This window comes from Gamsiella multidivaricata (assembly GCF_025024155.1).
Source record: "Gamsiella multidivaricata strain RSA 2152 chromosome Unknown BC939scaffold_11, whole genome shotgun sequence".
NCBI classification, from domain to species: Eukaryota; Fungi; Mortierellomycota; class Mortierellomycetes; order Mortierellales; family Mortierellaceae; genus Gamsiella; species Gamsiella multidivaricata.
This window is the reverse complement of record NW_026251719.1, coordinates 348322-370342: the sequence shown is the minus strand read 5'-3', so window position 1 is coordinate 370342 and position 22021 is coordinate 348322. Positions and strand designations below refer to the sequence as shown.

General features: G+C 47.9%; 4 protein-coding genes across 4 annotated transcripts; all 4 read right to left on the bottom strand.

The window, feature by feature from the left end:
- Positions 1-4566: 4566 nt before the first annotated feature.
- On the bottom strand, positions 4567-6899 carry BC939DRAFT_393665 (uncharacterized protein; the record flags this gene model as incomplete). Its single annotated transcript, XM_051552099.1, has 8 exons — positions 4567-4628; positions 4733-5015; positions 5112-5372; positions 5479-5889; positions 6010-6147; positions 6264-6418; positions 6560-6666; positions 6775-6899. 8 exons carry the CDS (start codon positions 6897-6899, stop codon positions 4567-4569), a joined length of 1542 nt encoding a protein of 513 aa, XP_051415506.1.
- Positions 6900-7352: 453 nt separating this feature from the next.
- On the bottom strand, positions 7353-8219 carry BC939DRAFT_474341 (uncharacterized protein; the record flags this gene model as incomplete). The annotated part of the gene is made up of 3 exons (XM_051558409.1): positions 7353-7763; positions 7854-7957; positions 8099-8219. The coding sequence occupies 3 exons, from the start codon at positions 8217-8219 to the stop codon at positions 7353-7355; spliced, it is 636 nt and encodes a 211-aa protein (XP_051415505.1).
- Positions 8220-11067: 2848 nt separating this feature from the next.
- BC939DRAFT_526277 (uncharacterized protein) lies at positions 11068-12412 on the bottom strand. The gene is made up of 2 exons (XM_051561356.1): positions 11648-12412; positions 11068-11551 (listed from the first exon to the last, which is right to left on the bottom strand). The coding sequence occupies exons 1-2, from the start codon at positions 12380-12382 to the stop codon at positions 11108-11110; spliced, it is 1179 nt and encodes a 392-aa protein (XP_051415504.1). The 5' UTR covers positions 12383-12412; the 3' UTR covers positions 11068-11107.
- A 5978-nt stretch (positions 12413-18390) lies between these two features.
- BC939DRAFT_490438 (uncharacterized protein) lies at positions 18391-20160 on the bottom strand (the record flags this gene model as incomplete). Its single annotated transcript, XM_051559451.1, has 3 exons — positions 18391-19008; positions 19712-19809; positions 20127-20160. 3 exons carry the CDS (start codon positions 20158-20160, stop codon positions 18751-18753), a joined length of 390 nt encoding a protein of 129 aa, XP_051415503.1. The 3' UTR covers positions 18391-18750.
- Positions 20161-22021: the final 1861 nt, after the last annotated feature.

The following is a 22021-nucleotide window of genomic DNA, read 5'->3' as shown; positions in this document are numbered from 1 at the left end:
TTATCCTGTCAGGTCGAGCCGCAACGAAAAGGTGCCTAGGCTCTGATCCAAACGGTTCCTGAAGTTGCTTTCGTTTTCGTTTTCGTTTTTTCGGTCATATCATATAAAGCAGCCCAGAAACAGAATCATCGAGAGTAGTTGGAATTGTACGTATCCAATTGAAACGAGTGGCGAAGCCCAGGGGCAAGGCTGCCGATATCCTGCACTCAGGAGCAGAGACAGACACGAATGCAGTAAAAAAAAAGAAAAAGCAAAATGCCCTTACCACTATCGTCATCCATGGTCCTGATCGATGCCGAGCTCTCATTCCGGGGTCGCCCCGCTGTTAGGCGCTGTTCTGTTACCGTCGTTGTCTGATTGATGTGGGAAAGCGAATTCGTCCTCCGGACAGCACTATGATGGTGCAGACTAGGCAGCGTATGCTGTGGTGCAAACGGCTGGTGCGAATAAGGATTTCCACCGCCAAATGATTGGACCGCATGGTGATGGAAGTGCATTTGCGGCTGCTGTTGCTGTTGTTGCTGTTGTTGCTGAAATTGGTATTGCTGGGTCTGAAGTGTGGCCTGCCCTTGCTGCTGGTGATGCGGCTGTTGGTGCTGTCCAAACGCATCTGTGCCGCCATTCATGGCCATCATGGACATACCCCCGAGCTGCCCAACTGCATTGGGAGCTTGGATTGAGGAGAGCGACTGGGAGCGCATATGGTGGACTTCGCCTGCGAACGTAACGGATCGCTTGCGGGCCAGGCTCGGATCAACGTACTGGTTAAACCCTCCAGAGGCACCCCCCATCGTCGGGTTCATCGTCGCCTGGGGCCCATGATTCATGCTGCCCATGCCACCCATGCCAAATGGATTCGGTATCTGCGATTGTGAATACATCGGCGGAAGACCCGTATTGCTTGATCCCGTAGAAGTCGAAGACGGGTTCATGGCTGACAACGATCCTGCAGATCCTGGCATGCCACTTTGTCCAGCCGCGCCTCCTGTACCGGGCGCACATCCAGCACCACCAAGACCCGGTCCTGCAGGTGGGAAGCCTCCAAAGGCCGTATGAAGTCCGTATCCCCCTTCCTCCATGAACCGCTTGGCCGTCATGCCCATCATGTTTCCGGGCATATTTCCAGGGATACCTCCAAGGGCTTCGTATCCAGCCATGAACCCCATCCCTCGATTCTCCCCACGCATGATTAAATCCATCATTCGGTATCGTGCCTCCTCTGCCCACCGCCGGTCCTCCTCGGTCTTGGACGCAATGATCAACTTGAGCAACTCAGGCTGGTTTGCGTACTTTGCTAGAATTGTATCCAGGTCCGTGCTCTGAGGCGGCAGCTGTGGTAGTGGGGGCTGGGTGCCTGCGGATTGGGGTGATGGGAGCATGTAGCCAGGACCCTGAATACCCATTGTGTTGATCGCACCAGGGGTACCGCCATTGGGGGGCATAGACATGCCCATATTCTGCTGTTGTTGCTGGTACTGCTGCAAGATCAGCTGTCGACTGCCAGCGGAATTTGTATTGGCCGCCGTGTTGGCTGCCGTGGCAGCAGCAAGGGCTGGCGAGGGCATGGGCAGGAGCGTCGTTGGGTGGCCTTGACCGGCATTTGGACTGTGCAACGCGCTCGAGGTCACGCCGGAGGTCGGTTGCTGCGACTGTTGACTGGTCGCTCCAGGACCTGGGACGATGAGCTCACCTTCGGCATCTATAGGCGACTGGGCGTCATTGGAGTGACTCGGCGAGGGGTGCTGGTCTATGTGGTTGGTAGTATTATTGGTGTTGTTGGCGGTGGTGGAAAGATTGTTGCTGTTGTTATTGTTGTGGTCCAGACCGAGATGGCTGGTGTGCTGCTGCTCAGGTGAATGTTGGTGAGGGGACGGCGACTGCTGAGGCGAGAGCTGTTGCTGTTGTTGTTGCTGCTGTTGGGGATGTGGTTGTGAGGACACGTCCGGGGAGTGCAGTTGCTGCTGCTGTTGCTGGGGCGAGAGGACCTGTTGCTGGTGGTGCTGCTGAGGAGACAGCTGCTGTTGCTGCTGCTGTTGCTGTTGCTGAGGCACCTGTGCCTGAGTCTGGGACGGAGAAGGATACGGATGGTAGCTGTACTGGGTTGAGTTCATGGCTGTAATAGGCTCTCCTGGTGTTTTCGATTCGATCGATTGTCCTTGTTATCTGAGATTGTTTCCTGCGACCCAATAGAGTCGTGCTCGCACTGTTTCTTGCACTTGCACTTGTTCTTGCACTAGCACTGCCAATAGTGATTCTTGGTTGATGACCGTGAGTCTGCTGTGTTCCTCTGATGCCCACCGCACGAAAAGAGAAGAATAAATCCAAAGGGACAATTGACGATTGGGCGGGAGAGAAGCAAAGAACAGGGTCAAGAAATAAGCAATAGCAGGAAAGGTAGGGGAATGGGACGATGGGAAGATAACAGGCAAAAGAAGGTGTTCTAACAAAAAAAAAATACACAAATAAGGAGCTCAACCAACCAGTCGGGAAGTGCGAGGGGGATGGAGATGGAAGGATGAGGAGGATGGACAAGATGAGGAAAAGGATGAAGAAAAAGAAGAAAGAAGAAAAGAAAGAAAAAGGACATACTCTCACCCCTCCTCCTCCCCCCTTCTCCTTTGTGCCTCTCTGCCTCATTCCTCTTCCCCAATCAAAACAAAAAAAAACTCGAAACCATGGGTCAAGGAACGAGTGTCCATGGCGGCCATGGAGCATGGTTCATCCCACCCCGTATGCAATCCCATTGCTCAGATTTAAAACAAGGTGCTATGCATGCTGCGATGGGCTCGGAATCCATCTGGGTAGACCCATTGCCCATTCCCAGCAAACAATGCGATGCTCTCTTCTTCCCATCTCCATCCGCTTTTCTTTCTAAGCTGCAGGGCAACGGCATAGTGCTCTCGTCCAAAGTCTATGCCCCGCCTCTTTATTGTTGTTTTTTTTTTGCTCACTCTCAATGACATGCCCTCTCATTCTCTCTCTCTATCGAGACTTAAAAATGAGAGCACACCCAACCTCTTTTGCTCCTCCTCCCCCTTTTTGCTGCTGTATTGTGGAACGATACCAACACTCTCTTCTGCGAGGAAACATGTCAGGCTGACCGAAGCAATCGACAGTCAGCCAGCCAGTGGCCACGAAGACAAGAGCAAGCGTGTCATCACTTGGCCCCACCAGAAAAGAGTACGACCATGAGACTATTCTTGCCACCAAAATACAAAAACCTTTTTTGTGCTTTCCTGTGTCCTAGGCCAGGAGTGCTCCTGAAGGGTGGGCGATGGAACAATCGTATCTGATCCCTCCCTCCACTTGTGGTTTCGAGATATCTGTTAGCGCAAATCCGTTTATTTGATCAACACGCCCTACCCTGGTCTGTCCATAACCATGCAGGCCATGCCGAAGAATGCACGCTTGTCTACGCTAGGGACCCTTGTTTCGACTTTTTTTTTTTTTTGTGCGCCCAAACCGTCGTCGAATGAGCTTAGATCGGCAACTCGCGGTTTACAGACAGCTTTGTTATGTAGCTGAACCATTTATGTTAACCTTTGCGCAAAACGTTTGCGAAGAACACATCTCTACTGAAATAAGCAAAAACAAGCTGCGGGTTGTTTGTTCGACGAACATGTAATCCTGAGGGCGGAGAGGAGGTGGTGTCATCATTTTTAACAGCTCCTTTCCTATCGTTGCACTGCATGAAGACGGAGGAGAGAATAGCGCATGGCTCGCTTGTGCTCATGCGCAAAACCCAAAACAAACACAAAAAGGTGAACAGCCTGCCAACCTTCGCCTACTGCTTACCCCATCACCTCGTCTCTGACCATTGCTGCGACTGGTCCAAGCACGCGTGCAAAGACAAAAAAAAACCCATGGTACACAAAAACAAACTTAGTTTAGCGCTCTTTTTTTTTTCTCGCTATTCTCGTTTTCTCCTTTCCTTCGCTCTGTTTTTTTATTTTCCTCCGATCGTTGATCACCGGTGTGCACAGAGGAACCAACAAGAAGAACATGAGGGAAGAAAATATGGGATTGCGAGTAAAGGTTTGTATCCTCAATTCGCTGTCATCAACCACGACGCGTTAGTCGTCCCTGACTTCCAGGGACGCAAAAGACAAAGGCACGCACGCCTCGACTGAAACAGCACCAACGACCAAGGTTGGATCTTCAGGCACGAAAAACCTTAAAACCAGACCACCGCGGAACTCCGCCTTTTTCTCTTTTTGGACCAAGTAGACCATTCCTTAGACCTCTACTCGCACATCCCATTCCCTTCTCACTCAGTCATCCAAACAAACGCCAGGGCGTGCGTAGCTATACCCTTTCTTAGACGTTTCTATCCATCCTCTTTTTTACTTTTTTTTTTATCGATCTGGGTCATGCTAGCAGCCACATCACAAGGAGGTACAAGATGAGATACCAGACTATGATAACATGTTGCATGTAGGTTCCATGTGTAACTGAGGCGGTTCGATCAGCTGGCCATACCACACAAATATGGAAATGTCGTCGGGTATGCTTGATTTACTTCGGATGACGATGGTCCTGAGCAGCTTCTACGTATCTATAGAACCCTCATGTCCAGCTCAGGGCACTGTCAATGGCCTTTTGCCAGAGACTGTATTGCTCTTCTCGTTCTAATGAATGGATCAAAGCAATAGTAATAATAAAAACAAAAGGCATTAGCTGTGTTAGATCGAAATAGAACAAAAAGAAATAAAGAGTAGCGCTGGTTGGTTACTTTGTTCGCTGATGCTGGGCTGGAATGTCTGGAGCGTCTCTTTGGACTCCTGGATGCGCTCAAGGAAAGCCTTGAAACCGCCCTTCCACATGCCGATATCTAGATGCACGGCTGCCGCAGTGGCAGCTCCCAGCGCAGTACTCTCACGCATCTGCGGCCGAGTCACCTCGATACCCAAGATATCCGCCTGCAATTGCATGCAGACATCACTGTTCGAGAGTCCACCGTCCACACGAAGCGTCTTCAGTGGCTTTCCTGAATCACTGTTCATGGCGTCTAAGATCTATATTTGTTTTCATGTGCGAGGGCGCGCCGTGTTAGAACTCAGGCGCTAACTCAGGCAGATCCACTTTGCGAACGAATGATGATAGAAATTTACAGCACGCGTTTGGAAGCACGTTGCTTCGAGGGTGGCTCTTGCAAGGTGATGCTTAGTCGTGTGCTGTGAAATGCCAAGGATGCAGCCACGAACATCCGACCGCCAGTATGGCGCAAAGAGACCAGAAAACGCCGTAACAAAGACAACGCCGCCATTGTCCTTCGTTGCCGCTGCAAGATCATTGACTTCCTCTGCACTGTTGATGATGCCCATATTGTCTCGGAGCCACTTCACAGCCGATCCAGCGACAGCAATTGATCCCTATGCATTTGATCACCGTTGTTATTAACAAGAAAGACGCATTATTCCGCATGTGGCATTTGTTTCGATTACGCTGCAGCCGTAGTCGTAGATCATAGACCCGTACCTCGAGCGCATAGGCAGCTGGTTCGCCCTCGAACTGATATCCAACAGTCGTCAACAGCCCATTATTGGAAGGGATGATATCCTTTCCCGTATTGAAGACCATGAAGCACCCAGTGCCATACGTATTCTTGGTATCCCCAACCTGGAAGCAACGCTGTCCCACCAAAGCCGCATGCTGGTCCCCCAAACAGCCCGCAATGGGTACGCCCTGGAGATCCTCCAGATCCGTGTGCTTGATCTCGCCAAACATTGATGACGAGGGCTTAATCTCCGGAAGGATATCGGCGCTGACACCAAAGAAATCCAAGCATTCGTCGCTCCATTTCAGGGAGCGAATGTCCATAAGCATCGTGCGACTGGCATTCGTGACATCTGTAACATGGGCACCACCATCTACTCCTCCGGTGAGGTTCTACAGACATTCATGACGGTGCAAATAAACATGCCGGTTTCGTTAGTAGATAAGGCGATTTGACTATTGCGGCGAATCAAGATGTGCGAACGAAGGAAGGAGTGGTGGTGCCGCGCTTACATAGATTAACCAAGAGTCGACGGTTCCGAACATCAGGTTGCCATTATCGTATGCCTCTTTGACTTCTGTAGAATTGTCGAGCAGCCAGCGCAGCTTGACCGCACTGAAGTACGTCGTGATCGGCAGTCCACAGATATCCTGCACAGTACAATTCCACATGAAATGACAGTTAGGCGGCTGTGGATACGGCGTTCTATAGAGCAGCAGAAATGACAAATTGCAATCAATCGAGGCCAATTGAGTACGGTGCGTACCTTCAAAGCATCTGCACCCTTTTCTGAGGACTCGCTATACGTGCGAACAATGTCCTTGGTGCGGGTGTCCGACCAGACGATCGCATTGTGCAAGGGCCGTCCGGTGCTCTTGTCCCAAACCACGGCTGTCTCTCTCTGGTTCGTGATGCCAATACCTGAGCGTTCGTGCCCATGTGAAAAAAGGAGCTCGTGTTAATAGACATTTCAAAAATGACTTGGGCAAAAATAATGAAAGAGCAACATGGTGGACCTGACAGACATTTGTGCTTTCCGCATAATTATCATTCGAAGGATACCTTTCAGATTCTTGACAGCATTGCCCTGGAGCTCGAACTTGCGGAGGGCCGCATCGATACAGCTTACGACGCTGCCGAGGATATCCATTGGGTCTTGCTCAACCCATCTGCATCATTGGCAATTGAATATAATCCTTCTTTTCAGTAACTGTTGAACCGTGTTCGATCAGAAGGGACGGGAAATAAAAAAAGAATATGCGTGCACAAATCTTTACCCAGGATGAGAAAAGATCTGGCGGTACTCCAGTTGGTGTCCGATGACAAGATCGCCCTTCTCGTCGAAAATCAGGAATCGCGACGAGGTAGTGCCATTGTCGATGGCACCAATGAACGATGGCATGCTTATGCTTCTTTGGAGAGGGTGATGGTGGAATGGAGCGTATGAAGGAGGACGTTCGGTGGAGAAAAGATTCAACGCTTGACGAACAGGAGGACCGTGGGCGTCTCCTTTTGAACGCGTGAAGATCCATGGCACTCTGCATGCCCTTACTGTCACGTGTGATCTCCTTGCACCTCTAGGCCAGCCGCCGCGAGAATGAAAGCATCCTTGAGGAGCGGCAGTACTTCCAGATAGGCATGCGTCAGCTTTAGTACCTTGCCGCTGTTGTGCGTCCCCAAGTCGGTCAACATGTCCAATCAGGTACCAAACCGTGTACAACATATCAAATACCATGACAACGGTAATAATAATAACACATGTCCTCCACTTTGTACGCTCCATAAACACTTTATTGTTCACTCTCCATGTTTGCGGCTGTGAAGTAGCTACTATGATACCGCCACTGCACACCTTCTACAGCGGCTTAAACAGATCGGCGGTCCCATCCTTTCCCTCAGCTTTCAAGGCAGCCCAAGTAGGCCACTCATCATCATCTCTCCACCTTGGATCCGCGCTCCTGAGTTTCATCTCCATATCATCTTTAAACGACCTGCAATTCGGACCCTTCATCCCGTCCGCATACATTCCCGTGCCCAATGGATACAACCACGGAAACAAGAGTGCCTCGACATTCTTGCCTTTCGCCTTCGCGGGCGTCGGACAAGCAGCCAATCGAAGAGCGCGGCGCTGCTCGAGGGTGAGGTCTTGCATGTTCTCGGGGATACGAGAGAACATGGAGAGACGAGGCGCACGAGGGATCAGGTCCTTGGGATCACCCTGAGTGCCGTCACCCTTATCGTACAGATCATGACATTGTTTGCAGACCTAATTGCCATTGACAACTAATTCTGTGAGATTATAGCCATGCTTTTTAGATTGATGCGTAGTACATGGATTAATCGCGATATTCATTACCTGCACTTTGGTCGTGTCCTTGGGGTTGAGAGTAGGAGCATCGCCTAGGATGAAGTGGATGGGCCATTTTAAAGGCGGACGGTTATCCAAAGCGGCGGCTCCATCTGCATTCAATGGGAATCGATGACTCAAACATGTTAGACCAGGGTCTCATTCTCTCTTAATAGACAGAGCCTTCAACAAAACTGATCTGTAGGTTGATTCGGCCGCAACCTTTTTTTTTTTTTTTTTTTTTCAGATCTTACAAATCGTGTTGGACAAGGGCGTTGGTGGAGGGATCGCTTTGGCTGGAATGTAGAATGGAGCCTCTCCTGCCAGGAGTATTAAACAGTTGGCACAGGCAACGCGATTGTTGGAGGACGACATTTCGTGAAATGAGGTTAGGATGGTGGAACTATGATCACGCTGAACGCTACATCGTCAGTTTCAAGGCATAGGAAGTTTTGCAGCGGAAATCCATGCAACAACATTTGCCTACAGCAATTGAAAACTTTATTCCACGCTGTGCACCTTGGCTAATAACGCCCGCAACGACCTCTAGGATGACTATTACTTAGCTCCAGACGCATCTCCCGTGTACCATCGACATTCACCGCACGTAGCAATGATTGATCATGGGTGGATATAGGTGACCAGTAGAACAATAAAGACGCGCTTTTTATTCCCTCCAGTACTCACTCTCGCATCAACCTATCTTCAATCCCCACAAACAATCGCAATCTCGAGCCTTAGCTACACTCCCTTAGTCTACGAGCATGAGAAGGACTAGAATAGCCGCAACTGTTGTTTGGGTGCAGCGGGACACTAAGCTCAGACGAAAGTAACGGTGATGGAGCAGCATTTCACCCGGAGAATATGAAAGTGATGAAAAGACGTCCACGAGCGACTGGTTGTGGTCTCTGTAGACCTGCACGAACACGGCTGTGGTCACCGTCCAAGGTCGCCGGTGGGGTTCATATCATGAAAGCCCGCGATTTTGCAATCGCCATGCACGGGAGAATACCGATAATATCCACAAACATATCCCAGGATCCTTGTTCGATAGAACGATCATTCTCACCTGATACATAATCCTGGCTACATCCCTCGATTGAACACCGCGCTTTGAACCGCAGTCCAGACGGTGTTGCCAGTTATGCGAGAGTGACGAAAGCTTGTTCTGGTATTGATCGCCGAAGGCTGGAACCGGCTAAAAGTCTCGCTGGGAGTATGGGCGTACAAACCGATCTTCCGAGCGAATAAAGTCCAATGTCGCTTCATGCTGAACGAGTGCGGCCTGGTATAGGCGAGTAATAGCCCGGCTCTTAGAACCAACCCTGAGATGTAGTCTTCTCCCCGAGAAATCCAAACAAAGTATCAAATTCAAAGTATTGCTAACGATTTCAGAATACTGGATAACATGGGTAACCGAATCAAACATACGGCAGTTGGTTTTCAAGATTAGATGCGTTATGAGGTTACTCATTCTATCATACCTTGTTCAAATCAGTCAGGTGTCCGTATTTGTTATCCTCATCTTTAAGCTGAAGGTGATGGGCGTAATTGTATCGATATGCAAGTGTCAGATGGAGTTTTCCATTGTATCGTCCTAAAGTCCTAAGCCGCGATACCAGGTAGAAACTGGTATTTTCATAGGCAGGTGTTCACCGTAGTCAAAATAGAGGAAACCAAATGAGCAACGGTTACTTGTTCTACGGTGTAAAACCTATACTAACACTGGCGTAACAACGATCCAATCCCGCAGTTTTCATATTCAAGAGTACAGGAAAATGTTGGTTTAGCCGATGGTTTGAGATTAGCGATACGACTCACGCTCATGGAGGGAATGTTGGCCTCCATGAAGTAGGGCCTGAGAGCTGCATAGAAACCACTCAGTACCATGGCCCTACCAAGGATACCATCAACTTCCTTTTCCATTCACTACCGCCAGCACGATAAAGGTTTACTAGGATTGCCGAATACGGTAGTACTCGCATGTGTATTGGATTTTTCTCCTTCATTGACGGTCTCTGGGCTCGCCTGGTCAGCTTGTTGTGCAAGGTTTTTATCTTACGAAGCGGAATTGCTTTTAGTCGAATGGTCTTCCGTGAGGACATCGGCACTCTGCTCTTCAATCGAAAGGCCTACAAGCAGAATGTGAATACTACACTCTATCCTAGTTCTGCCTGGATTTGTCTCGAGATGAAAGGCCGAAAAGTAGGGAAAAGTGGGGTGATGGAAAACGGAAACAAGGAAAGGAGGGAGAATGCTGCGACTGTAGTAATTACTTCATCATAATTTCAGAAGCTGCTATTCTATTATTTTACTTGAGATGGCAAACTGGCAAGGCATTCTCCTCAGATAATCTATATCAAAGGCGGGGTTACTAAATTCCTCCATTTCTATTAGGGACAATGTGAAAATTGAGCCTGGACAGAGATACAAGGGGTGTAAAAGGAACGAGGAGAGATAGATATACTACAGGAATCGCCACCCGCCTGTAGAGAAGTAGTAGCAGCACGGACCTGCATGCAAATATGAGTAAGCCGCCGCCTTATTTGGATGGTCAGCGACCTCCGAGTGGGTGGGTTCTCGACACAGCAGCTGGAGGGAACGATGCTAAGGACAGGCCTGAGAATGAGATCGAGAACATAATCGTGGTCGCACCAGGCGTTGGTGTCGATGGAATTGAGGGTGACAATGTAAGCACATTACTCAAAGCGGTACCCGTACACCAGCTACCTTGCATCTACACGACTGCTCTCTCCTTTCCTTGCTGCAACCCTCAAATGCATACTTAGAAGGGTGCTCTCGCAGCTGATGCCACCAAGCAAACATGCTGCCACTCCTCGGCGTTGAAAATTACAATGACCCCGCTACGGATTCGAACTAATCTGCTCGTGCCCAGGCGCGGACACATCGCAGGCACAAGCACAAGCACAGACGCAAGTACAAGTCGAGTTGATAACTGTAAGAAGTTGTCGAGAAGTTGAAGTTGTCTCATTATAGGGTATTGAACTGACAGGCCTTGGGAAAGGTCGATCTTTTCCCATGATTACTTTGACCACGGCAAAGTGGAGGCACAACAGAAGTTGCAACAGGACATATTTTTTCTAATATGTCCGCCCTTTTGAGGGGAGGATCTTTGCATTGCGTATCGTGGATAGCAGTAGTCCATGAGCTATCAACCTCACAATGTTATATCCAGGAGTTTATGATCGCTTTTTCACCATGCGGACAAAATTGCCGAGTGCGCATCAAGCAATGAACATTTATTAAAGAGATGCCTTTTGCGAAGGCCGTTGATACTCGCGTATAATGGCCCTGCACATGGACACCGGTTTTTCTTTGCCTGAAGACGCCCCGCTATGGGAACAGATCTCGAACCGAATGACATCCAACTGGCCCTGAATCCGCTCCCTCTCTACCCAACTCCAGACAAATACTCCTGGCTTGACTTTAAGTTCATTCTCGTAGCCGACATAGAGTTCCTGGATATTGGCAGTGTTGTAAAACTTGGAATTGGCAGGAACAGCAATCTGAGAGGCCAGGTGAGCGTCTGAGGGACCTCCAGCCTGAGAATCCTGCTTCGCATACGTCGGAAGAGGCGATAGTGTTCTGCAAGGCCCATACCCATTGGCATAGTATCCTTTATTCAGTCCATACACCAGTACTTCGTATAACAGCGCCACATATCGAGAATTAGTGACATGTCCTAGCTATTAGCGTCAATGGAAAACCACTACCAGGTTATTACTGCAGTATCACCAGTTCAACTCCATTTGCAGCTGAAAATATATCCGAAAACCCCTTACCTCATCCTCGTCCGACTTTCTTAAATATAATTCGAATCGGAAGGCGTTCTCTGGTCGCTGGGAGTCCACAGTTTTTGGTTCAGGTCCCTGTTCACATAGCATCTGAACGAATGGCAGACTGAGCAGAGCCTTGTCCTGAAACGGGCATGGGTGTGGTTTAAAAAATCGATGTCCTTGCTCATCCTGTTGCCAAAGAATGAAGACAAGTACTCCTTCTGCACTCGCGAACTGTCGCTCTGGCTCGTCCCCTGGCGTCAACTCTCGATATTTGGTGTCCTCATCCCGATTATTAAAATCTCGGTTGACTTGACTCTTGGGCACAGTTAGGACGCGGTGCTGTAACTTCATACTAGTCCTGCCGATGGCCGTGATCCTGGTCACTACTCGATAATGTTGTCCACGCAGTTGCTTCCATGGAGGCTGCGAACGTTCGCCATTCGCTTGCTTTGAGAAGGGCGGGCATAACTTAGGGTCGTAGAGGTCGGATTTTAGATTCATAAAACGCACGACATTGCTGGTGGACTCGAGATGCGTGAGGGACTTCAGGAGCTGGCGTATATGGTTGTCGCGTGCGTCGTCTGCGACAAGGAAGAGTGCCTCAAGGAACCGCTGTTCTGTGGTACACTCCATTGGACGCAGGAGGACGGGCGGCTGACTGTACTCGACATGAAGAGGTCTAGGAGATGGTCGACGTGGCAGCTCCGGTTTGATGAGAGAGGATGTCTTGGAGGACATTGCAATGGTGAAAAAAAGAGAATTCTTGACATCGCAGTTCCGTGTACCTCGCCAATTGGCGCCATGTGACGGGCGTCCGCCTCTTCCCCGCACTCCCAGGCCCGCGCACTAGCAAAGTCATCCGATTGGCCTAGACATCCACGCGACGCGTCTGGCGATCGACGTCCTACACCGACCAATCAACTTTTGGCGCCGATGTCCTGGTTTACTTCTCAGACCGATTTCTTTCCATGCTTTTATATTTTTTCGCTCATTCGAGATTGCTAAGCGTATATGTAGCCCCACATTTTCCATGTCACTGTCATATGTCAAATACCCTTGGCTCAACGCTAATCTGTCAAATCTGTCAGATCTCTCTTCTTGGTTGCTCTTCATGTGAGACTCCCCTTATCATCACAACATAGACGTGGAGAAGCGTGGGTTCAAAGGGGGTTGGTGCTCCATGCATGCTTAGAAATACAGTTTTTTTTCCGTCTTGTGTTTTCCAAGAAAGCTGTGCTAGACGCTTTCCCCTTTCAGAATCTTAAAGCTCCAAGCCCCTCCTCTCTCTCCAGAGTGTTTCTCGCACGCAAATAGTGCTCCCAACTGCTTTGTGCACAGCGGCCATTCGATCATGAGCGGAAACGATACAGTTAAAACGTTCTTAACTAGGTCCGATGCAAAGGACTTTACAAGTACACTCAGTTGCATCCAGTGCCGTCTTCATTCGCTAATTCGCGTACATTTTGCACTACAAGCACTCGGTACATTTCATCTTTTATTTACCCAGTGCAATCTTGCAAGGATACGCAAATGGCCCTCTGCGAGTACATAAGCGCGTGGCTTGCACTACCCTCAGATGGATGACAGAAGCAGCAGACCCACCATGGTAGCACAAGTGTGGTACAGTTCGCTGTGACTCAAACCATGCCGCACCTGCGCTGTTCATCAACAAGTAAGGTGTATGTCTCGCTTTGTATCACAAACTGCAGTGCCACGAAAATGAGCAATTGAGCCGCCGCCTAAAGTAGTCCATGGGCACAATTCTACACGGGGACTAATCACCTAAAATAAAACAACGATCGAGAGTCGTGCAGGGCTGCTACTTGTTGGTGATGACGAGTGCAATCGGTACTCCTTCCTTTTCTTGCTATGGACAACCAGTGGTCTTAAAACCTGTGAAGAGCTGGGTATTGGATAAGACGCTGTTATGCACTAACGCCAATACTAAATGAAGCGGGGATGCTCATGCAGGGAGTTAGGGGAACAGTGATAGAGTGATAGAGTAAAGAGGGAATAGGACATTGAAATTTGCCGGGCGATCGCGCGCGTTCTAAATAACCCTGCTTTCCTGTTCTGTTGCAAGTGTTTCAAGATGGGTCTGGTGTATTTGCACTGCAGTGGGCTTCTCCAGATGATTCTGATGCCTGTGGACCTAATCCACAATCCTGGCTGCATACAGACCAATCATATCCATTCTCCCAGCAGCATGGTCTGCTGAATGGTTCAGCTAGCAGGCTGCTTAACTCATACCGACAACAGTGCCTCGCCGGAAAATGCTTTAATCAGGTCGTCTCCAATGTTTAGAGCTCTTCAGTCACGCCCCCCATGGGCTACATACTCGAGCACTGCACTGTAAACAAATAAACAAACAAGCAAACAAACAACCCCACTCCCGCGTAAAAGGAACTTGATTTTGGAGGCAAAGGGAGCGGCTCATTTATGATTTTGTATCTGAACCAATGGATTAACTGGCAAACACCACTACCATGGGCCATTCTTGGCCAGTCCCTGCAGCGCGTGGATCATCCCTGGCCAATTCTCAACGCTCGTGGTGCTGTCTTCGTGAAATTATGGATCTATAGCCCATCCTATCATCTTTCAAGACAGACATGGTTTACTAGGACCATTTGCGTGTCTCCCGGTCCTGTTTACTGTAGTTTGGTTCGTCATTTTCGACCTGACCATGCTCACTCGCATTTGGCTGCATTGTGCTACAATACTTTGCCTTACTGGAGACTTTTGCTCATCACTTGTCCTTCGACAACTGATGACCACGGGTGCGCCGACAGCTCGTTGGACGGCTACGCTCTTTGATACTCCTCTCAAGGTAAAGTAGACCAGTCGGGACAAATTTTTTCTAACCGGTTACGGAGAATAAGCATAGCCGATATTTTTGTGTAGCCATAGATATTATTCAATACATGGCCCTTCATATTGTAAACAGGTGGGGACCTGCTATTTGAGGAAGTTGCCCTCCATTTGGCGTCCATGTCCGTGAGCCGCTCTTTATACAAACCACAAGAGCAGTGCTTGATTCATGGTTCATCGTTGAGAATTTATTCTCCATATAAATATACACACACTGTTCTGGCTCACAATTCCTTGGGAGGATGAGGGCCGTTCCTATTTTTATCAACTCCCAACGATGAATCAAGAACCAACTAAAGGCGCGCTCACAGCAATGATTCATTGACGCGTCCTTCCCGCCTGCGCTCTGTTCCTTTCTGTCCTGTTTCTTGTCCCATTTACCTTTTTCTCTAAAGAAGCAGAAGCAGAAGAAGGTAGACTAAAGGTACCCAGCCAGAACTGAGCGCGTACCCAACATTTTTTAGATTTGTTTCCATTTCAGCTCTTGTCAGTTCTTCGCGAGCGAGCCATCAGAAGTATGTATAATTCAGCTGTACGCTAGCCCTTATTCTGGATACATTAGTTTAAATTGACTCTGGCGATCCTTGACTGAGGCTAGAGTTTGACCCTTCATGTTCGCAATTAAAAGTACGATACATTCGTCCCCCTCATTCCCCCCTTTTTTTTGTTGTTGGAACGAAGACGCGACAGCTGGTGTGCGTTTCCCTCTCCGACATGTCCTGCAGGGTTATTTGGGCATTGGGCTGGAGTGTAGAGCTGCATGTAGTCCAGCAGCCCGCGAAAGCTTTAGTTCTACGCCGCGCCTAAGAAAAACAGAAAAAAAAATGACGCACCGCAAAATCCATTGCCTAGAACCTTTTCTCGCGATATAAGAACAATTCAAGGAGTACATAAAAAAGAGCTGTGTTGTTATGCGATACGTAAACATCAAACGCAAAAAAGGGTTATACCATGATTGGTTCAGTCGCCTATTTTTCCTCCGTGGTCATTAGTCTCTATGCTGGGTTTGTTGCTTGAGCTCTCGCTTGTTCGATTTGACTGTGGGGAGCAAGGCTGCTATGTATGCTATAACATGCATAATTGTTTTCCTTTGGTTTATGCCTTTTGAGGAGGAGATTTTTTTTTTTTTGTTGCGCTCACTGCATTTCGTAAAGTTCATTGCTCATTCACACCTTGGACCATTCACGATGAGGGCCATTGGAGGTACTATCATTTAGAATAGTGCCTTGTAGTCTAATTCAAAAAAATTTTGAGGCATAGAATTAGAGACGTGTTTGGATCATTGCGAAGCTGCTAGGGCCGCGCATTTGAACAACGGGACATGGGTATAGCAACCGGATCTGTGTGCTGGACCTGGGCCCCTCTTTTCCAAATACCCGATCCATGTTTAACACCTTATTAATTTCTGTCCTGTTTAGTCCGTCGGCTCGGTTTCGACTCAGGCACAACCATAATATTCTTGACCTTCAACGTTCACTGCATGCAATGTACATACATAGCCTTTCATCCGTATTCGTGTTGTATTTTCTCCCGCCAATCTGATATGCCTTCCAAGGTAACATCGTTTCGGTCACGCTTTTGGGATTTTTTGTAGTCCAGCATTGAAGAAGCTGTGTCATCATCCGCTACTCCTTCCTTTCTCCGAACATAAACACAACATGGCCGAAAACGTGTCTGGTCATGGGGTTACAGAAAGCGGAGATAACAATTATATGCTTAGTAGCGTGAGCTGTTTGTGTGTGGGTGAAGTGAGTTGGAGCATCTATAGACTACAGAGTTCCTTTAACGCCTGCTTTTAGAGGCAAGGGTCCCAGTCTGTTGTAGGCCCCATGTACATGTGGTTGACTAAATGCCTCAGTAATTTAGCAATTCAACAAATGCGTGCCCGGCTGTGTTCATCACTATTGAACGGGCTTCTTTGGCGCACTGAACGAAATTGAGTGGAGAGGCGGCGCTATTGTACTGTATCTGAACTCAATTGAGTTCATGAGGTTAGAGTATTGTAACCGGTCTAAGGGAGGACAAGGGTGTAACAAACACAGGCAGTCAGGACGAAAGCGTGTTCAGGTCTGTGTAACAAACATAAGCAACAGCATCTCAAAAAAAACATGACTTAGAAAAAAAATTGCAGGGGTACTGACTTGCCTCGCTTACAGCCAGGCAAGAACAACTGAGCAAAACAGAGCACCTCACAGGAGAAAGAAAGTTACCAGAAAACAATAGGCAGGTGGTATACACTCTGGAGTTGTGTCCATAGTTGTTTTTTTCCCTATTTTTCCATCCTCTATTCCAGTGTAAAGCCGATGTACCCGTGTGGTTTTAACCAATTGAACTACTAACATACGCCACGTTCCCCGACACAGCACTTGACAAACTGCCGGTAGACTATATTGATCTTGGGCCTATTCTTGAAGCTGCCCCTCATGGCAGAAATCCTCGTGAAAATCGGACTCTTTTTAGGTAGCCATCTAGTATCTCTAGGAGGCATTACATCCAATGGAAGGCGGATCTTTTTTTTTTTGGATCTGTTTCCAAAAAGGTGTAAAAGGTTCAGAAAAAGAGCGACGCGCGTCACTTTCTATGGCGCATATACATGTATGTATAAATTTTTACGTCCTTGAGCCAAAATGTCGCTTCCCGATCCAAACATTTTCTCGAGAAGTCAGTCAAGGATACACCGTTGATACGAAACAGTGAAATTCCAAGACAGTAGAATTGGACATTGTTGGAGGCAAACATTTCTATGGACCTCAGTCCATAATTCCTGAGAGCTATACCTGGTCAAATTCTATGCACCCTCAAGCCCCTTGCGGAAAGAGCCAAGAAAAAAAATGAGGCGTAAATGGACATATTCGCGATCTAGAAGGTTCCTTTTCTGGCTTCGGCCATGAGAATAGTATGTGGGCATATTGAATAGTGCTTTATGCACAGGAAACAAGAAAAAAAAGGCGTAATGCAATACGCGCCAGATCCCTAACATCGCGTTTCCAAATTTGTATCCAATGCCTCCGGCCAAACGATACTACTGCACGCTATGTTGTTTTTTTAGCAAAAGGCTATTGCTGATACTGTTTACATAAGAAGCACAAGAAGAAGCGGGGGCGTTATACACCAGTAAACATCACGTAGTAACAACAGAGACTGCTGACGGAACACACCGCTCGGATGAACAGCTGGTTCTGAGAAAAAAGAAATAGCGCCTCCGAAGCAGCCAGCTGTTTGTGAGCTAAAAAGAAAAAAGAAAAAAGAAAAAAAAGGTCGAAGCCAGGTGTCGAGGGTGATGGAGGATTGTGGAGCGAAAATAGCGGGTAATGACCCAATGCGGCTATCTTGCGTCTCTGAAGACGTCCTCATGGTGAGACTCACACGCGACCAACTGTTTTCCCTTGAACACTGCATTATCAGATGGGATGGCAAGGAGAAACTTTTTCACAATAGTCGATCTGATAGCTGAGTCATACATAGGGAGGACGCAGACAAGGCCACGAGCATTTGTGAAAAATAAAAGGAATGCAGGACAGCATCGCCATTTCTCTCAAAAGATGCATCGTGGACGTCAATTACGTGCATGCAAATAAGCAATTGAGACAAACCCTGTTTCGCAATGTATAGCATAGGCTTCTGGTTCTGCCGGTTGTCGCCGTGAGATACGATCGAGCCCTGAGCCTCGATCTGCACATCAGATTACGAACACGTAACAACATCCCTTTGAAATTTACAAAAATCGCGCACCAATGCCTTCGAGAAAGCGGAGTCAGGCAGTGAAGGGGGTAGAGTCGAGTCGAGACTGCTCCATGGTAAAGTATGAAGAATGCACGGAGGTTTATTGAAATTGAAGGCCTTGCAGCACCTCATTTTCCGCTAATATCAAATTCAATCCTTGTATTGCAGTTGGTCCATAGAGTAGCTGAGGGCTGGGAGATGTCGGCTCTCAGGGCAGGGGACATACTAGATTTCTGGCATTAAATTATTCGTCTGATGAAGAAGATGCTTTGTAACGCGACGTGCAGTAAGTAATCCAGGCGAAGGAAGCAAGACGGAGGATGAAAATCCTTGAATGAACCATCCGCAGATAATACGATTAGTACTGCACAGCAGAGGGGGAGAGGGGGGCTTTAAAACTCAAGGCGAAGATAGAATCAGCATGGTGCATGAGAGCAACAATATAAAAATAAATTGGAGAGCTATGAGGTTCACTGTCTGTTCTTGTGCTCACTGGACCACTAATCATTTGTCATCTAGGCACTGCCTCGCAAGGCAAAGAGAGATGATTGCTGTCTGGATGAGGGGATGACCAAAAGGCGTTCAGACGAGAGAATGGTCAAGGGCGGCCAGACGTGGGAATGACTGAAAGCGTCCAGAGAAAAAAAGCATGAGGGAGACCCACGAGGAGAGACCCACGAGGGCATGCGGTATGTCAAGAAATGCAGGTCTTCCCGCCCTCGCACCCTCATGGTGACATCTTTACCCGCAGGATGGAGCTGTTTAATGTAAATCTACACAAAAGGATAGGCGAGAAATAATGGGATAGAGCGAAAGAAGATGATCTACCTACAATGGCGACAACGTGCTCAAACGATAAGTTGGGACGAAACGCTCAAATCACTTCACATCTCCCTACCTGCACTGTCTTCGCCGCCGTACTTGCAGCATTCTATTCCGTTGACCACTTCTCAAGTCGGGAGTAATTGCTGTGGTGCCAGAAATATAAAATCGAGGAGCTTCATTTCTCTAACGAAGCGCTGACTGACATGGCAATATTCCGGCTCCAATAGCTGGGAGACATCTCGTGCTTTTTTTTTTTTTTTTTTTTTGCGCGCCTCGATTTCCTCCCAGCTGATTGATGCATCTCATCTGCGCCTCTCCACAGAATGGTTCTTGTATATTATTGCATTAGCCTGAGAGCGTATGGAGTGACATCTCTCTCATCTCGCACGTTCGCAGAAACACTACAAGTTGCTGCCGACGTGCCTTGCGACCACACGGGAAGGATGTAAATAGAATATGGGGCGCAGATTGTCTACTCTCGTGTATCCGCAGCGTGTTTAACGCGCAGCTCAGGTACCTATGTCTTCAGGTATTTAATTTTGCAGCATGACGGTGGAGAAGAGAAATGAGCTTGTGGATCGAACGGATCAAATAGAAGAGACCCATAGTTCAACGAGCACAAATTGGTAAACGAGGACATAGCAGACATACCTGGCTCCACTGTCCCTGAGCAGGCATGAGCAGTTGTTTTGTATGGCAGACCCGAGTAAAGGGGCTAGGGCTGATCGACATTGGCATCCTATATCTCCCTGTACTATGCATAGCGTCGTGTTTTTTTTTTTTTTTTTTTTTGGTACGTTACTCGGGTCACAACTGCAGACGTAGCCTGTCGCTTTTTGAATCTGATACTCCGATGATATGTAATCCATGTTCAGTAGTCTATGTGGGGTTCTTTGTAGTGCATGGTTGTGCCAAGTTCGACCATGCGATGTGAACGAAGACTGTACGAGATGAGGTACAAGATGAGGGGTTATTTTTCTCTTCCAAAACAGGAGCGATTACTCCGAGTTCTTACTCATCCACTACCAAGGTTAATTCATACTTTTCAGCTGTCCGACCATCTCACCTCCTGTAGCAACGACAATAGCGCCGCTGTGCATGGACTCAGGCACTGCAGGCCCGCCAAGATATGCAGATGAGAGAGAGAGAAGAGATCTAAGCACACATGAAAATGGATAAGGTTGTCTAGCCTAACATGACCGACCACACAGCAGTGCAGCCTTGCGTTTTCCGTCGCTATCCTTGGCCTCGACTCTCCTAATATCTTGACATAAGCACCAACCCTATGTCAATTCATAGGTATACATTGCAGTCGTTGCCTTCAGAACGCTCTGAATATGGACCACGAGTAGTGCAATAAAATGATGAAACAAGCACCTGCATTTCACCATGAGCATCGTACAATTCCTAGAGACAAAATACCAATAACCACGACACGCTAACACCTAGCTGCAATTAAAGTGTTTGTAGACAATGGAAGCTGTCGTTTTGCCCGCCTAACGAATGGCCAATTACTGTTTTTATAAGGATTACCACGCAAAGACAGTTGTCGTCTGTGGTTGGTTGGGCGCATGCTTGAATTAGTCCTATCCCTATCCAAGAATCAAGAACGCCTAGCAAGGGGAAAAGACGATTGGACGATTAATTAAGGGAGAGAGGACCTCATGGGATCATCACCGCGAGGATGATGTTCTAGGGAACGGCAGGAAACGCGTCATGTTTACATTGCCGGACTCTTTGCGCGATCTCTCTGAGCATCCTTCGCCTCAAACCTTGGCTGGACTAAGTAGGCTTCGTATTAGGCGAAATGAGGTCCAGATCATTATGGCCGGGTCTATAGTTTCAACCGCATTGCCACATAATGCATTGGCATCGCCATGCGCTGACAGCTGTTGGTCTCTCTAACATCTTTGCTCCGCAATTGACGCCGTTGGCAATAACTTAGATGATATGAGTGCTGTATCTGTTTTACATGGCTGAAAATACGTGTGCTGCGAAGAGTTAAGATGTAACGGAGAATTTTTTTCAGCACTACCTGCTGGGTTTTCATTGAGAAGCTCGCGCCTGACAAAAGCGCTCTTCACATACTTTTGAGGCAGGCCCTGATATCGACGACGGCAACATCGATTTTTTTTGCTCCTTCGGGCGGCAAAACTATGCAGGTTGCGCGTAGGTAAAAGCGAAGATCACCCTGGCCTTTGCTTTACTACTCCTACTTTTTTTCTCGGCCCTTACTCCTTGCATTGAATCAGCTTAGATAGACTAATGTGTTTGAACTATATGAGTGTATATTACTGCAGAGCATAGAGCAAAGGAGAGCTCTACTCACTCAGTAAGGGAATACAACTGTTTACTATTTATTTCAATTGAGTTCTAGAGCGCTTAGAATACAAGTAATTCAGTCCTCCCAATACATCATAGACGGCCGGTTGAAAAAAAAAAATGGTCGACATGGTTGCACGAAGAGAGTGTTAACAGAAAAGGGGGAGTGATTTGCTTATATAGGGTTTGAATAAAGTCGCTCGATAGAATGCGCGTAGACTGAATAGACCAGAAATATTGTGTCCATGTCAAATGTGTGCACCATAGAGACTTGCTATTGTAAAGACTTGGGTAGTCTTCACTATTATCCATTTCCAATGCCCTCCGCTTTCCCCCACGGAGGGCATTTGTTTTGAATAGTGGACCATACATTAACCATGTTTAGAGCCGTGGCGATTGCCTCGGTCCTCGGCTTCGCGAAACTTGCCATGGTCGCATGGTCGTTTCGAGGAAAACCGGGCATCCCCGTATATAAAAGCCCATGGAAAGCAGGGCTAATTCCCACTCTTTTCTTGTATTTCTGTCTTCCCTTTTTTTGGGTTCTATTTCCTCATTGTCATCACTTCATTCTCTCTTCTCTCACTCACTCTCTTTCTCACCACACCCATTCAAACTGTTCTTGAATCTGCTCCGTACAAA

Coding starts and splice junctions, on each gene's coding strand:
- BC939DRAFT_526277 (XM_051561356.1), bottom strand. CDS start 12,382: ATGTCCTCCAAGACATCCTCTCTCATCAAACCGGAGCTGCCACGTCGA. Junction 11,552..11,647: donor GAAAGTCGGACGAGGATGAG/GTAAGGGGTTTT, acceptor TGACGCTAATAG/CTAGGACATGTCACTAATTC.